Raw genomic sequence first — 18471 nt, 5'->3', positions numbered from 1 at the left:
CAGATAGTTACTTCAGCATTCTCCTGCTATTAATCTTTGGCGTAGGACCATGAGTAACAGTGGGAACTATATCAGGAGGCCTAAAACACAGCATCTGCCCCCACTCCACCACACTCCGCAATTAAAAATCTTAAACATTTGAAAGTTTTTTTTCAAAAAATTACCATAACAGTGCAAGCATGCTGACCTTACTTGAGGAGTTACTTGAGTTGGTGACATCAGAAGGAGGCATTGACTCCCTCCTTCTCCTTACCAGTCCTGTTCATGGATCCGTGCAATGATGCCTCAGTCCAGGACAGGATGTCCCGGCTGGAAGGGCAAAAAGAGATAAGTGCACAATTTTTTTAATGGGGTCAGCAGCAACTGCCATGGCATCACCGTTGACTGGAATATTTTGGCCAAAGTCCTCCAATATAGACAGGGATACATTTTTCTCCAAGAAAAAGCTATGAATTAAATATTCTTGACTGAAGTTTCCTGACCTTTTAATATATTATGTATTGATTTTGGATTGCTACCTTTTGGCATGTTGTGCCCAGGTGATTTATATACTTTGCAGGTGTAATACGGACATAGGAATTAGTCGGCCATTTGGCCCCTTGAGCCGACTCTGCCATTTGATAAGATTGTGGCTGATCTGATTGTGGCCTTAACCCTACTTTCCTGTGTATCCCCTATAACCTTTGACTCCCTTTTCAATCAATAATTTGTCTAACTCGACCTTAAAAATATCCAATGACTTTGTCTCCACTGCTCTCTGGGGAAGAGAATTCCACTGACTAATGATCCTCTGAGAGGAAAAAAATCTCACCTCCATCTTAAACAGGAGCCCCCTTATTTTTAAACTCTTCCCTTGTTCTAGTCTCTCTCATAAATCCTCTTAGCATCCATCCTGTTAGATCCCCTCAGGATCTTATGTTTCAATAAGATCACCCCTCATTCTTCTAAACTCCGATGGATGCAGGCCTAACCTGCTGACCCTTCCTCTTAAGATCATCCTTTCATCCCAGGAATCAGTCGAGTGAACCCTCTCTGAATTGCTTCTTATGCAATTATATCCTTTAAGTAAGGAGACCAAACTATACGCGGCTCCAGGTGCGGTCTCGCCAACTCGCCATGCAACTGTAGCAAAACTTGGGTGCATTCCATTCCCCTTACAATAAACAATATCTTATTTGCCTTCCTAATCACTTGCTATACCTACATATTAACTTTTTGTGATTCATGTACCAGGACGCCCAGCTCCCTCTGCACCGCAGTGCTCTGCAGTCTCTTTCTATTTAAATAATAAACTGCTTTTCTATTCTTCCTGCCAAAGTGGGCGAGTTCATATTTTCCCACATCATACTCCATCTACCAAATTTTTGCCCACTCGCTTAACCTATCTATATCCCTTTGCAGACTCATGCCCTCTTCTCAATTTACTCTCCTACCTATCTTTGTGTCATCAGTGAATTTAATAACCATATATTCAATTCTTTCACCTGAGTTATTGATATAGATTGTAAATAGCCGAGGCCCCAGCACTGAACCCTGTGGCATTCCACTGGCTACATCTTGCTAACCCAAAAATGACTCATTTATCCCTATTAGCTGCTTTCTATTAGCTAACCAATCTTATATCCATGATAGCATGTTACCCCCTAAACCATGAGCTCTTATTTTGTGTAGTAACCTTTGATTTGCCACCTTATCAAATGCCCTTTGGAAATCCAGGTACACCACATCTACAGGTTCCCCTTTATCCACATTGCTTGTCAGTTCTCAAAGAACTCTAATAAATGAGTCAAACATGATGTCCTTTTCACAAAAGCGTGTTGACTTTGCTTGATTGCATTAAGATTTTCTAAGTGCTCTGCCTTAACCCCCTTAATAATAGATTCTAATATTTTTCCTATGACAGATGTTGGGCTAACTGGCCTGTAATTTCCTGCTTTCTGTCTCGCTACTTTTTTGGATAGAGGAGTTACTTTCACTATTTCCCAATCTGATCGAACCATTTTAGAATCTAGAGAATTTTGGAAAATTGCAGCCAATGCATCTGCTATCTCCACAGCCACTACTTTTAAGACCCTAGGATGTTGGCCATCGGGTCCTGGGGACTTGTCAGCCTTTAGTTTTGATAGTTTTCTCATTACTCTTTCTCTGGTGATTGTAATTGTCTTAATTTCCTCCCTCCCATTCACCTCTTGATTTGCCAGTATTTCTAAGATGTCTGCAGTGAAGACAGACACAAAACATCTGTTCAACGTGTCCGTCATTTCATTATTTCCCGTTATTAATTCCCAGACACATTCTCAAGGACTAACACTCTGTTGTTACTCTTTTCCTCTTTAAATACTTATAAAAACTTTTACTAATCTGTTTTTACATTTCTAGCTAACTTTCCCTCATAATCTAATTTCTTATTTTTTAGTGATTGTTTGCTGGTTTTAAATTCTGTCCAATCTTCTGACCTACGTCTAATCTTTGCAGAATTGTGAGCATTTTCTTTCTTTGATACCATCCATGTCTAACTATGGAAGGATAGCGAGTCTTTCTCGTAGCCTTTATTTTTCACTGGAATATATTTTTGCTGAGAGTTATAAAGCATCCCCTTAAATGTCTGTCACTGCATCTGTACTGTCCTACTCTTTAGCCTAATTGCCAGTTCACTTTAGCTAGCTCTGTCGTCTTACCCTAGCAATTGCCTTTAAGTTTAAAACACTAGTCTTAGACCCACACTTCTCATTCTCAAACTGAATGTGACATTCAATCATGTTATGATTACTGCTACTTAGAGGCTCTTTTACTATGAGGCCATTAATTAATTCTGTCTCATTGCACAGTGCCAGGTCTAGAATAGCTTGCTGTCCGTTTGACTTGAGAAGTTGCTGCTCTAAGAAACTCTCCTGAATACACTCTATGAACTCCTCTTCCAGGCTACCTTTGCCAATCTGAATTGCTCAATCCATATGTGGATTAAAATCACCCATGATTATTACAATACCTTTCTTAGAAGCCCCTGTTATTTCTTCCATCTTTTTCTCTGGCCCCTCCTTTCAGGTTTTCTCCAGTGTTACTGGTGATCAGATTGGGTGATTTTATTAGACCCCAGTGGATGATGCGTTTTTCTTGCTTCTGTCACACTCAGTAACTTCCTCATGTCCACTTGAATTACATACGAACATAGAAATTTGGAGCAGGAGTAGGCCATTTGGCCCTTTGAGCCAGCTCTGCCAATTAATAAACTCATGGCTGATCTGATTATAAGTTCAACTCCACACTCCCACCTACCCTGATAAACTTTCACCCCCTTGCTCTTCAAGAATCTATCTACTCCTGCCATAAAAATATTCAAAAACTCTGCTTCCATCACCTTTTGAGGAAGAGAGTTCCAAAGACACTCAACCCTCAGAAAAAAATGCTCTGCATTTCTGTTCCTAAGTGGGCACTATTTTTAAACAGTGGCCCTTAGAATTAGGTTCTCCCACAAGAGGGAACATCATCTCAACATCCACCCTGTCAAGACCCCTCAGGATCTTTATATGTTTCAGTCAAGTTGCTTCTTACTCTAATAAACTCCAGCAGATACAAGCCTAGCCTGTCCAACCTTTCCTCACAAGACAATCTGCCCAATCCAGGTATTAGTTCAGTAAACCTTCTCTGAACTGCTTCCAACGTATTTACACTCTTCCTTTAAATAAGACCAATACTGTACACAGTACCCCAGATGTGGTCTCACCAATTCCCTGTATAACTGAAACATAACGTCCCTACTTTTGTATTCAGTTCACCTCGCAATAAGTGATAACATTCTATTAGCTTCCCTAATTACTTGCTGTACCTGCATACTAGCCTTTTGTGATTTCTGCCCTAGGGCACTTAGATCCCTCTGCATCTCAGAGCTCTGCAATCTTCACCATTTGGATAATATGATTTTTTTTTTTTCCCTGCCAAAATGGACAATTCCACACTTTCTCACAGTGTACCCCATTTACCATGCCTTTGCCTACTCGCTTAACTTATCCATATCCCCTTATAGCCCCCTCTGTCCTCTTCACATCTTACTCTCCTGCCTATCTTTTGTGTCATCAGCAAATTAGCAACCATACCTTGGGTTCCTTTTATCCACAGCATATGTTACTACTTCAAAGAACTCCAATAAATTGGTTAACCATGATTTCCCTTTCACAAAACCACGTTGACTCTGCCTGATTACACTAAGTTTTCCACATGCCCGTGCATTTTTTTTTTTCATTTGTTTATGGGACCTGGGCGTTGCTGGGTGGGCCAGCATTTATTGCCTATCCCTAATTGCCCTTGGGAACTGAGTGGTTTGCTAGGCCATTTCAGAGGACATTGCTGTGGGTCTGGAGTCATGTGTAGGCCAGACCAAGTAAGGACGGCAGATTTCCCTTCCCTAAAGGACATTGGTGAACCAGATGGGTTTTTCCGACAATTGACAATGGTTTCATGGTCATCATTAGACTTTTAATTCCAGACTTTTCATCGAATTTAAATTTCACCATCTGTTGTTGTGGGATTTGAAACTAGGTCCCCGGAGAATTACTCTGGGTTTCAGGAGTACAATTCCAGTGACATACCACTACGCCACCGTCTCCCCCATATTGCCTTGCATGTGCCCATAATATTATCGAACAATCTTGCCATTTCATGAGCCGTGGAGGATTCTTGCCTTGAATTTCAGTGCAGGTAAATGCAGATCATACATTTTGGACATAAAAGGTACTTCTAAATGGTGAAAAGCTTGAATCAGTGGAGGTCCAAAGAGATTTGATGATCCAGGTACACTGAGCATTAAAATGTTCTGAACAATTACAGAAAATAATTGGGAAAGCTAATGGAATGCTCGCTTTTATACCTAGAGGAACAATACAAGGTTAGAAGCCATGATTCAGCTATACAAAGCCCTGGTGAGGTCACACCTGGTGTAGTGGCATCAGACCTTTGGAAGGATTTATTGGCCTTGGAGGAAGTGCAGCTCAGAATTACCAGAACGATACCTGGATTTCCAAGATTTAAAGTACAAGGAGAGATTACACAAAACAGGGTTATGGAATTTATAAGGTTAAGGGCTTGTTTTATGAATTTTCAAGATATTAAGGAGAATGGATAGTGTTGTTTGTGAGAAACTGTTTATCATATTTGGGGAGTATCAGGCTCTGGCTCTTTTTTTAACTACTCCAAAGCTTTCAGTAGTGAAGTTAGGAAACACTTCTGCACACAAAGCGTGGTAAAAGTTTGGCACTCTCTTCTGCAAATGGCAATTAATGCTCAATCAATTGTTAATTTTAAAACTGGAACTGATATATTTTTGTTAACCAAATGTGAAAGAATATAGGGCAAATGTGCATATATATTTAGATCGCAAATAGCCATGATCTCATTGGATTGTGGGACAGACTCAAGGGGCTAAATGGCCTACTCTCATTCCTTTGTTCCAGTCCAATACATTAAATGTGCCATTTTTCAGACAACTAATTACTATATTTCCTGATAAACACAGGTCATTTCTTTCACAGCCTAGTCCAATGAATCATTAAGAACTTTGCTTACTTTAATAATTCCTTCTGGACCTTTTTAAAATATAATGCATATTGCTTAATTAACATTTCCTGAATCTCCACTTCTTTTATTTCCCACATCAACTTATGCACCTTGAATGTAATTTTCCCTGTTTAGTTGTGCCCAAGCCTGTTTCACCTTTTCATGATTGTATCAATTGCAGAAAGCAGTGCAAGTCTGAAAGATGAGGGCAGACTAATCACCTTTTAACATGACTGTTTTTCTCCCCCGCTCCTCTGCCACCGACACCTTTTTGCTCATGTCGTTAAGGTAGTTTCAAACTGGTTTCGTTCAGATCGTCATCGGTGCCGAGTTGTTAGGACTTAACTGTATCAAGTAATCTCAGTTTTCTTCTTCTTGTATTTGCAATTCTCAAATGCTGATCCTGAGTCCTGCTGCCCGAAAAGCCTTATTGTATTTGGTAACCACTTAACCTCTAATATGCCAGTAATTTTTGATCCCTAATATACTGAATCCCGAAGGCCTTTAGCTACAGTTGTTCAACAATTTCGGTATAACTCATATATCAAAAGCTGCCCTCTTTTATCTAATCTACTTCATCTTACTGGCATGATTTTTTTTCTGTTCTTACATAATGTGCAGGAACCACCTGTACTGGACTCTGTTCTTTATAATAAAATGTTATGTGTTTATCCTTCTCAAGTGCTTGAATATGCCCAATAAATTCTGTCGAATTCTAGCCTTAATGGATCTAGTCTACTTTATTGTTTTAACTATGGCCAATTTCCAAACACTGCACTATGAAGGACAAAAGTTTCCCCAATTGTTGGCATTGTACTTGCAGTACTGTGGCTTAAGGTAACAATGTACCATTATGCAAATACAGGGGTTCTAAGACAGAGAAACTTGCATTTTTAGGCAATATATATCTAGTAAAGTTTTGGAAACCATTTGCTAATTTAACCCATTATCACTATCAATGCCCTTCATGCTTCAGTCAACCTGTGTAGCAATCTATAGATAAAAGCACAATACTGCAGATGCTGGAAATCTGAAACAAAAACAGAAAATGCTGGAAAAACTCAGCAGACCCTCTGAAGAAGGGCCATACGGAGTTGAAACGTTAACTCTGTTTCACTCTCCACAGATGCTGCTCGACCTGTTGAGTTTTTCTAGCATTTTCTGTTTCTGTGCAGCAATCTTGATGGTGAAGATAGAATTTTAGTTTGTTCATACCCTTTAAAATGAAAAGTGGTGTCTCACTGTCCTAGCTCATGCACATACAGGATCTACATAGAAATGTTTTAGGCAAAATGCCAATTTTGGTTAAATGATTTATTCTTTTGTAGTCAAGAGGATTTTGATATCCCATCAGAACCTTCCTCTTTGTTAATTCTTTTTTCCATATAACACTACAGTAACCAATGGGACTAATGGAGGTAACTGAGGAGGTTCCCAAAATTCCCTCCTTCCTTTAGTACTGGCATGTGTGGGGTAATCAGCAAGAAGATTGTCAGATGGAATATCTCTGTACCTCTTCAAAATATATAAAATAGACATTGGAATACAAACGCATCCATATACCATTCACATTGGTATACCAGTGAGCTTCTTGGCAAATGGGCTCATTACCTGGCATGTTAACTCGGTCTCTAAGGTATTTGTTCATTGATAAGTGCCTGAACATGGGATGATTTCGAATAGTATTCAGCTGGGATGGACATTAAATTGCATAGCGATATTCACTCGTCCACTGAAGTGGTCCGGAACACATTGTAGTTTGAGGGTAAACAATGAAACAACTTCTTGCTTCACGTGACAATGATCATTTCCTGTTCTTTTGCTTACATGGAGGTTGGAGTGTTTTCTGTGAAACAAATTTTGATATATTCATCTTTCTTTTCTGGTGAGTTCTTAAAAAAAAAGGTATTCTTAGGATATAAATGTAGTTAACAAAGCTGGCATTTATTGCCCATCCTTAGTTGCCCTTGAGAAGGTGGTGGACTTTATTCTTGAACTGCTGCAGCTCTTCTGGTAAATTCTTACAATGCTGTTGGATAGCAAGTTCCAGGATTTTGATCAAACAATAATGAAGGAGCAGTGATATATGCCCGAGTCAGGATGCTGCATGACTTGGCAGGTGGTTGTGTTCCCATGTACCTGCTACACTTGTCCTTTTAGATGGTGGCAGTTGAGTGTCTGGGAGGTGATGCTGAAGAGATCTTGATGACTTTCCTGCAGTGCACCTTATAGACTGTAAAAACTGCAGCTATGGCGCTGGCGGAAGTGAATCTCTAAGCTGGTGGATGGGGTGTTAATCAAACAGACTGTTGTTTTTAGATATCATGGGCTCCTTGAGTCCTGTTGTATGTGTGACCATCCAGGCAAGTAAATAATATTCCATCACACTTTGACTTGCTCCTTATAGGTGGTGGAGAGGCTTTGGGGTGTTGGGAATTAAGCTACTTGCCACATGATACTCAGCCTTTGTCATGCTCCAAAGGCCACAACATTTATGTGGCTAGTCCAGTTGAGTTTCTGGTCAAGGGTGACTCTTGGGATAAAAGCAAAATACTGTGGATGCTGGAAATCTGAAATAAAAACAAAAATAGCTGGAAAAGCTCAGCAGGTTTGATAACATCTGTGGAGAGGAAGACAGAGTTAACATTTTGAGTCCGTGTGACTCTTGGGATGTTGGTGGTAGGAGACTGATGTCATTAAATGTCATATAGAGTTACTTAGGCCCTCTCTTGTTGGAGATGATCATGGCCAAGCACTTGAGTGATGAGAATGTTACTTGCCACTTATTAGTCCAAGTATGAGTATAGTATAGGTATTGCTGGATGTGGGGATGGACTGCTCCATTATTTGAGGAATTGTGAGTTGGGTTGAACACTCTGCATTCAGTGAATATTCCCATTTCTGACCTTATGATGGAGGGATGTCATTGATGAAATTGCTGAAGATAGTTGTGTCTGACTCTGCCATGAGGAAATCATGCAGTGATGTCCTGAAGCTGATATGATTGGCCTCCGGTAACCCCAATCATCTTTCTTTATGCAAGGTACAACCCCAGCTACTGGCGTGGTTTTTTCCCTGATCCCCAGTCTTCTATTTTCCTTTGGCTCCTTTATGCCACACTCAGTCAACTGCTGCCTTGATATCAAGGGTAGTCAATTTTGCCTTATTCAGCACGTTTGTCCATATTTGGACCAAGGCTGTAATAAGGGCTGGTGTTGTGGTCTCCTGGTGGAACTCTAACTGAGTAAGTGCCACTTGATATTCACTTTTGACAACTTCCACCTTTTGTTGGTAATTGAAAGTTGGCTGATGGAGTGGCAGTTGACCATGTTGGATTTGTCTGCTTTTAAAGGGCAGGACATTCCTGGGCGCTTATCCACATCCGGTGGATGTCAATATTGTAGCCGTACTATAACAATTTGGCAAATTGTGGAGCAGAGTCTTTAGCACTAATGCCAGAATGCTCTCGGGGCCAAAATCCTTTTTCTCTATTCAGTGCACTCTGCAATTTCTTGAAATCACGAGAGTGAATTGAATTGATTGAAGACTGTCTTCTGATTGTGGGGAACTTGAGGTGGCTGAGAAGGTTCATCCACATGGCATTTCTGGTTAAAGATGCTTGTGAATGCTTCACTCTTGTTTACTTTTGTGTCATGTGCTGGCCTTATCGTTGAGAATGGAGATGTTGATGGCACCTGCTCCTCCTTTTAGTTTATGACTAGATGGTGTAAGACTACAGAACTGTGACCTGTAGATTCACTTAGTTCTATGCATAGCATGCTTCTGCTGTGAGGATGCACAATTTTTTATTCTTTCACAGGATTTGGGTATCACTGGCTCGACCAGCATTTATTGCCCATCCCTAATTGCCCTTGAGAAGGTGCTGGTGAGCTGCCGCCTTGAACTACTGCAGCCCCTGTGGTGTAGGTACACCCACAGTGCTGTTAGGAAGAGAGTTCCAGGATTTTAACCCAGCAACAGTGAAGGAATGGCGATATAGTTCCAAGTCAGGATGGAGTGTGGCTTGAAGGGGAACTTGCAGGTGGTGGTGTTTCCATGCATCTTCTGCCCTTGTCCACCTCGGTGGTAAAGGTCACGAGTTTGGAAGATGCTGTCAAAGGTGCCTTGGTGAGTTTCTGCAGTGCATCTTGTTTAAAGCACACACTGCTGCCACTGTGTGGTGGAGGGAGTGAATGTTGAAGGTGGTGAATGGAGTGCAAATCAAGCAGGCTGCTTTGTCCTGGATGGCATCGAGCTTCTTGGAGCTGTACTTACCCAGGCAAGTGGGGAGTATTCCATCACACTGCCGACTTGTGCCTTGAGGATGTGGACAATCTTTGGAGAGTGAGAAGGTAAGTTATTCGCTACAGTATTCCTAGCCTCACCTCTTGTAGCTACAGTATTTGTGTGGCTGGTCCAGTTCAGTTTCTGATCAATGGTAACCCCCATGATGATGTTAGTGAGGGATTCAGCAGTAGTAATACTATTGAAAGTCAAGGGGCAATGGTTTGATTCTCTCTTATTGGAGGTGGTCGTTGCCTAGTACTTGGGTGGCACGAATGTTACTTGCCAATTATCAGCCCAAGCCTGGATATTGTCCACGTCTTGCTGCTTTTGGACATGGACTGCTTCAGTATCTGAGGAGTCATGAATGGTGCTGAACATTGTGCAATCATCAGCGAACATTGCGCAATCATCAGCGAACATCCCCACTTCTGACCTCATGATGGAAGGAAGGTCACTGATGAAGCAGCTGAAGATGTTTGGGCTTAGGACACTACCCTGAGGAGCTCCTGCAGTGATGTCGTGGAGCTGAGATGACTGACCTCCAACAACCACAACCATCTTCTTTTCTGCTAGGTATGAATTTAACCAGTGGAGAGCTTTCCCCCTGATTCCCATTGACTCCAGTTTTGCAAGGGCTCCTTGATGCTACACTCAGTCAAATGCAGCCTTGATGCCAAGCCAGTCACTATCGCCTCACATCCAGAGTTCAGCTCTTTTGTCCATGTTTTAACCAAGGCTATAATGAGGTCAGGAGCTGAGTGGCCCTGGTGGAACCCAAACTAGGTGCCAGTGAGCAGGCTATTGCTAAGCAAGTGCCACTTGATAGCACTGTTAATGACCCTTTTCACATCACTTTACCGATGGTCGAGAGTAGACTGATGGGGCGGCAATTGGCCTGGCTGGATTTGTCCTGCTTTTTGTATACAGGTCGTACCTGGGCAATTTTCCACATTGCTGGGTAGATGCCAGTGTTGTAGCTGTACTGGAATAGCTTGGCTAGGGGCGTGGCAAGTTCTGGAGCACAAGTCTTCAGTACTATTGCAGGAATACTGTCAGGGCCCATAGCCTTTGCACTATCCAGTGCCTTCAGCTGTTTCTTGATTTCACATGGAGTGAATTGAATTGGCTGAAGACTGGCATCTATGATGCTGGGGACCTCCGGAGGGGGCCGAGCTGGATCATCCACTCGGCATTTCTGGCTGAAGATTGTTGCAAGTGCTTCAGCCTTATCATTTGCACTGATGTGCTGGGCTCCACCATCATTGAGGATGGGGATATTTGTGGAGCCCGCCTCTAGTGAGTTGTTTGTTTGTCCACCACTATTCATGACTGGATGTGGCAGGACTGCAGAGCTTAGATCTGATCCATTGGCTTTAGGATCGCTTTGCTCTGTCTATCACTTGCTGCTTATGCTGTTTGGCATGCAAGTAGTCCTGTGTTATAGCTTCAGCAGGTTGTCACCTTATTTTTAGGTATGCCTGGTGCTGTTCCTGGCATGCCCTCCTGCACTCTTCTTTGAATCAGGGCTGATCCCTGGCTTGATGGTAGAGTGTTATGCTAGGCCATGAGGGTACAGATTGTGTTCGAGAACTGTTCTGCTCCTGCTGATGGCCCACAGCGTCTCATGGATGCCCAGTCTTGAGTTGCTAGATCTGTTTGAAATCTATCCCATTTAGCACGGTGGTAGTGCCACATAACACAATGGAGGGTACCTCAATATGAAGACAGGACTTCGCCTCCACAATGACTGTGCAGTGGTCACTCCTACTGATGCTGTCATGGACAGGTGCGTCTGCGGCAGGCCGGTTGGTGAGGATGAGGTCAAATATGTTTTTCCATCTTGTTGGTTCTCTTATCACCTGCTGCTCACCTAGTCTAGCAGCTATGTCCTTTAGGGTTCGATCAGTAGTGGTGCTACCGAGGATTGAAATGATTGATCTCCAACAATTTCAGCCATCTTCCTTTGTACTAGGTATACCTCCAGCCGGTGGTGAGTTTCCCCCTTATTTCCATTGATTCCAGGTTTGCAAGGGCTCCTAAATGCCATACTCTTCCTTGATGTGAAGGGCAGTCATTCTCGCCTCAATTCGAGTTCAGCTCTTTTGCCCATGTTTGAAACTCTTTCGAGTTATCAACAATCACAGATTGCAACTCTTTCGAGTACAATCACAGTTCTTGGTTTCTGGGAGTGGGACATGAACCCACAACCCTCTGAGTCAAAGGCGAGGGTGCTATGGACTGAGCCACAGCTGCCAAAGCTGTAATGAGGTCAGGAGCTGAGTGGCTCTGGCGGAAACCAAACTAAGAGTCAGTAAGCAGGTTATTGCTGAGTAAGTGCTGCTTGATAGCACTGTCGATTACACCTTCTCCATCACTTTGCTAATGATTGAGAGTAGACTAATGGAATGGTAATTGGCCGGTTTAGATTCCCCCTTTTTGAGGACAAGATATGCCTGGACAATTTTCCACATTGCTGGGTAGATGCCAGTGTTGTAGCTGTAGTGGAATAGCTTGGCTAGGAGCATGGCTAGTTCTGCAGAACAAGTTTTCAGTACTATTGCTGGAATGTTATCAGGGCCCACAGCCTTTGCAGTATCCAGGCCTTCAGCCGTTTCTTGCTGACACGTGGAGTGAATCGAATTGGCTGAAGACTGGCATCTGTGATGCTGGGGACCTCCGGAGGTGGGCGAGATGGATCATTCACCCAGCACTTCTGGTCTGTAAAACATGTCCCTGTATTGCAGCTTAACTGGGTACCTCATTTTTCTGGCACACCTGTTAACGGAGCTGGCATGCTGTTCTACCAACAGGAGATCAGTGCAGATAGAGTCAGTGTGACTCTGATAACCCTATGGAAATTGGAATTGCTTGGGTAAGTTTCAAAATTGGCGACATTTCATATTGTGTGAGGAGCAGACCATGAAGCAAAGAACAAATTATGCAGCACAGCATTAGTTTCTATTTGGTGAGTTCTAGAAAAGAACAGAGTGAAACCAAGGTACCTTATCTTAAGTGAAGCAACCCAAGAGATGTCCTCTTGTTTCAAATTTGGGCAATTAGACATCCAGTGCTCTGTGACCTGAATGCATTGGCATAGTTCTGTATGTGCTGCAAATCAAACCTGCAGTATGTTTGTAGCATTAATCTATGTGAAGATAACTAATAAGTCACTGTTTAAAGCACATCAGCTTTCTTCAGAGTAGTGCATTGATTCATTTTAAATGTCTTGTGATGACACTGAGATGAACTTTTGGTATCAAGAAAGGAAATACTCTGGGTTCAGCAATCCATTGCCCTTTATTTGACATGTACTTCCTAGCAGATGAAGGCTGTTCCCATGTGCCCCCCACCAACCCCGCCACACACCTTTGCAAGTACTTATCTCCTCTTTATCCTGAGGGGCTGCTTTGTTAGTCTCCCTCCATGACCGTGTATATTCCATTCTTTGAAGAAGGCACCTCCATGCACTATGTACCCATTTGTTATTCTGGGACTTGTGGGGAGTGCACATCATTAGTTAATATTTTTCTCAGTTTGATTTTGCCTGCAAACGCACCGACACATTGGGGTGGGGTGAGACCCTTTATATCGTGCAGATAAGGGGACAAATTTTACTTCCAGGTGAATTGAAGAAACATTCTGCTTTGGCCCACTCTGGAGATGAGGGAAAGCATGTCATGGTTTGTGCTTCTACACCTGAATGTGAGACCCAAGGCTCATTGAAATTAAGCCTGAGGCCAGCATCTAAAGTTGGCCAGTGAAGCGGGCTCAGGTATGGGATTGGAGCCTGGCAGCGAATTGGGGTGGGTGCCAGGTGTTCAGTGTTGGGAATCAGTGCTGGGGATCGCAGGGACTGCATCGGCAATTGTGGAGTGGTTTGGAGCAGAGGGGAGATTGAAGTTCAGATTGGAAGTGATGTTGCTCCTACCAGGTCCACGTTAAGGTAAGTTACTTGGCTTCTTTGTAACAGAGGATGGCTTTCCTGTGTGCTATCAGTGCTGGTGCAGGTTCCTTTATCCTGTCTTGCAAAAAAGGTATGGGTATAGGATACCTCTTGATCCTTAACCAGTATGTCAGTTCCGGCTGGAATTATGCCCACGCTTCCTGCCTGCCATAGTGGGGCTTTAGTAGCCTGATGCTGGGACTAATTTCTTGGCAAGGTGTTCCTTTCTGCTGTAGTCTTGACTTAAGTAGGAAGGTTGTTCATGGTTTCTGACTTTGGCAGATAAACATTTGCTTGAAATATGCCAAAGGAAATAAAAGGTAGACTATGCTTTTCTAAAAATATTTGTTCATGGGATGTGGGTGTCGCAGGCTAGGCCAGCATTTATTGCCCATCCTTAACTGCCCTTGAGAAGGAGGTGGTGAGCTGCTTTTGTGAACTGCTGCAGCCCATGTGGTGTAGAAACACCTACAGTGCTGTGAGGGAGGGAGTTCCAGACTTAACTCAACGACAGTGGAACGATGGCAATCCACTGACCTTGTCCTTCTAGGTGGTAGAGGTTGCGGCTTTGGAAGGTGCTATTGACTAGGCTGCTTTGTCCTGGATGGTGTTGAGCTTCTTGTGTTGATTGGAGCTGCACTCATCCAGGCTAGTGGAGAGTATTGCATCACACTCCTGACTTGTGCATCGTAGATGGTGGACAAGTCTTGGTGAGTCAGGAGGCGAGTTACTGTTCGCAGAATTCCCAGCCTCTAACCTGCTCTTGTAGCCACAGTATTTATATGGCTGGTACAGTTCAGTTTTTGGTCAGTGGACGGGATGTTGATAGTGGGGATTCAGCAATGGTAATGCCATTGCACGTCAAGGGAAGATGGTTAGATTCTGTCTTGTGGGAGATGGTCATTGCTTGGCACTTAATTATGTGACATGTTACTTGCCACTTATTAGCCCAAGCCTGAATATTGTCCAAAACAAAAACAGAAATACCTGGAAAAACTCAGCAGGTCTGGCAGCATCGGCGGAAAAGAGCAAAGTTGACGTTTCGAGTCCTCGTGACCCTTCAACAGAACTGTTGGGCCTTGTCAATCTCAAACTTGGGGGAATCTTTGATATTTATAATGAGGGGAAAATAAACCATTGGCTTCTAATTTCCGTCAGTGGCCAAGTGATCTCACTGCCGAACTCCAAGAAAGCCAAATTGAAATATCTTGTGTTATCTGACGAGAACTTTACCCCTCTCATGCAGTTGACTGAAGTGTTATTTAATGGGAATCCCCAGCACCAATTTGCAATGATGTTAGCAAGCTACCTTAAGTCAATCACATTAAAGAATATTCATATAGCCAAACAGGAAATGAAAAACAAATCTACTTTTAAAAATGTTTACAGAGAATGAAATAAAGATTAGGAAAATTACTTGGTGTTATCATGAACAAACGTTAAAACTCAATTTTTTAGTTTTTTTTAATGTCTAATAATTATTCATAATGGAGTAATTTAGACAACGTTGCATTTTTTTTCAGGGAAAGATTGGTTGCTCAGTCATAGTTATTACTCAGATTGCTGTTAAAAGTCCAGTTGTACCTCACCGAGCAAGATTTAACCTTCTATGGAGTTTCTAACAATAGAGTTATAGAATAGTTGCAACATGGAAGGATGCCCATCGATGTCAGAGCAGAAAAAGGGACGCTGTCATTAATTTATCTTACTGATTGCCAGCTTAGGTTGGTAGGTGTGGAACAGTGATGGTGGGAGACCCACAGCACATCCTGTGGAAGAGCAGACTGCAACTTCAAGATTTCTGCATAAATCTGCACTTGCAGTAAAACCCTGAAGCTGTTGTTGGATTCAGGGGAGTAATAATGGTGAATGCTGGCTGTTCACCATCAAAAACCCTGCAAATTCTGGGCCAATATGATCCTGCTTTTGAACACTTTTCCAAATGTAACACTTTCATTTCCTGAATGATTTCCTGAAGTTCTTCCGAATGTGAGGCTTTATAAAATGGTTGTATTTAACCAACTCCTTTAATTCAAGGTAAAATAGAGTAGTGGAGAGGGACATGTGACCTATTAGTTCTGCCAGGCGATAAGCTAATATGACCTGGTTGCCAAGGGGATTTAGGTCCATGCCAAAACTTATTCAAAGTCAGGTACGAGCATTAACACCTGGATACAAAGGAAAAGACAATTGGCCTCGCTGTTGCTGGCTTTTAGCCCTCTGAATCAGTCAGACCGAAGGAGTTGGGAAAAGAGAATCCACAACATATGCTGGTATACAAAACAGAAGAAAATGACTGCTTTTGCATTAATTACCAAGCAAAGGGCCGATGAGCACGAAACCCATGTTTAATGAAACAAGGATTGTCAGAAGTTAATGAGACCACAGAATCACCAGACGGAACTTTACCATGGGGAGTCCAATCGATTATGCACAAAAGGTTGAGTGAAGAGGGCTTAGTTTAAAAGAAGACAGGATGATTCACCTTGGCGAAGCAGGGAAAAGGGACCCTGTTAATGCTGGGAGGAATTGGACTTTTATTTTAAGTCTACATGCCTATGGAGAGTGCAGTATAATGTATAAACATGGCATAGGGTTTTCCTGTTACGTTGAGAAGTTAAACAGAGGCTACCATATTGGGTGCCTACCAGGCAATGGTTAACTCGTGCTGATTTTGGGTAAGGTGGCTAATTTTCAAAATCAGGACACAATGAAAAACCTTGGAGGCGAGGCTTCATGATGATGCACATGTTGGACGACTGATGGGAAGAGTTTGGGGGCAGTTGAACGTAGGAGGTCATGTGATGACATCTCCCGGAATGCATTCAGTCAAAGCTGGCAACCCTATTAGGTTACCTGACTTAAACATCTTCATGTAATGTTCCTATTTGTGAGAAGATGTCTCTTTTGCCATAGTGCTTTCTGGCTGGGAAAGCAACCTGCAATGTATTTGGTGTGGTGCATGTGCATTCAGTGTGGAGACGAATATTTAGTATGATTCTTGAGTATGTGGTTAGACTCATGAGTCATTGAGTGGAATACTGGAATTTAATGCCCCTCCTTCTGGAGATGAGTTCCAAGGCACCAGTGGGGATGGGTGGGGAGTGTGGGAAGTACCCTTTGTTTGATCGGGCGGGAGGGTGCGGTGCTCATGTGGGCACCCTGCAGGAAGATAAACAACAGTATTCCACATCATCTTCAACCTAACTGCAGAGGCTGAGTCCAAATTACAACCTAATATGCTGCACTGTTCCCCCCACCCTTGTCAGTTTTTTCCCCTAAAGACACCACCCCGTTGTTGGCTACTGGCTACCTTCAGTACTTTAGCCAAGTGACCGTTCCACAATTGAAAGCCTGTTAATAAGTGTTGCCAGGCCATTAAGGTGCAAGAGTGTCACACCCATCTATAATCTGGTCTCTGTCAAATCTACACATGCCAACTTTTCAGAACTGCTAACAATAGCTGGATTTTAAACTAGCATACATAACTCAAGTATGGGAGATTTTGTTGTACCCAACCCAGAGTTGCAAACAGGAAAGTACACGACCTTGCAATGAGAAATTTTCTTGAGCGCCCCACGGCTCAACCAAACTTGCCTGCCACCTTCCTCAGCACTGGTGGTTTACAGATGGACACCGAGCTGCCATCTAACTACCTCTACAAGTGTGACTTGTGGTTGGTGGACACTGCTGTCAATCTTCTGCTGTCACTGAGATGCTGATTCCCTCCTGGCTCTGGATGCTGGTGAGAAGAATTTCTGCGCATGTGGGAGCTTCATGGTGCAGCTGCTTAATGGTCAGCGAGTGGGTGGCATTCAGATTCCCAGGGTGCAGCACAATGCATGAAATTTTCTTTTGGGCTTGCCGACAGTAAGTGGAATTTGCGGGCAGGATAAAGGGGCAGGGACTTGGGAGAGGAAGTGAAGAGACGCTAATGCCTTGCAAAATTAAAGGTGAAGCGCTGACAGAAATCTCTGATATTGTTTGTGTGCCGGTTTTGACTTTTCCCTTTACATGTGAACAATTTGAGATACCGGGACGTTTACTGAAAAACCAGGACACTGTCGGCACAACAAGGATGTCTGGCCGCCTGAATTTTGGGGTCTTTGTTACAGTAAAAGTCTTAAAATGTGAAATCTTGTCATGTGACCCTTTGAGTTGTTTACTGGGAAATTCATACCCCTTTTAAAAAGTTATTGATATCTATGGGGATCATAACAAAATGTATTAAAAGGGAAGCTTATTCCCTGTTTAATGATGCTCGGGATTAAATTCAGATTCTATTTCTTCAAAATGTTTTTGTTGTGCCTGTGGTATTGATGTGTAAAATACATTGCTTGAAGTAAAGACAGTTCAAGTGAACCTGACCACAACCTAAAAGTAAGGAGCCTTTGTTCCGCCCCACCCTCCCCATAGGATGGTGACTAACAGCTATTAAGGGCTTAATTGTTGGACAGAAATCATATATTGTCCTTTAAATTTGGAATTTATTTAAAATGTTGTAATTACTCTCCTGATTAAATTTTGTTCTTTTTCCATTACAACAGCTGCATAATGAGGATGATTCTCCACAAACACCTGATGTATTACAGCCAAACCTTCCCGCTGAGTCTCCTCAAACATCAACTGAAACTGATGTAGCTCCACCGCCTTACAGCAGTGTCACAATGGGAGCAACTGCAGCCACAGGT

At 42.7% G+C, this 18471-nt stretch overlaps 1 protein-coding gene across 3 annotated transcripts in view; it reads left to right on the top strand.

The window, feature by feature from the left end:
* Positions 1 to 18471, top strand: part of ndfip2 (Nedd4 family interacting protein 2) — a 124651-nt gene that overhangs the window by 18522 nt on the left and 87658 nt on the right. For all 3 annotated transcript variants that reach the window (XM_078545939.1, XM_078545938.1, XM_078545940.1), the window contains exon 2: positions 18328 to 18469. In XM_078545939.1, the coding sequence (XP_078402065.1) occupies positions 18328 to 18469 (142 nt within the window). The remainder of the gene's footprint in view (positions 1 to 18327; positions 18470 to 18471) is intronic.

This window comes from Cetorhinus maximus, chromosome 7 (genome assembly GCF_964194155.1).
Source record: "Cetorhinus maximus chromosome 7, sCetMax3.hap1.1, whole genome shotgun sequence".
Lineage (NCBI taxonomy): Eukaryota > Metazoa > Chordata > Chondrichthyes > Lamniformes > Cetorhinidae > Cetorhinus > Cetorhinus maximus.
This window is presented reverse-complemented; position numbering and strand designations above follow the sequence as displayed.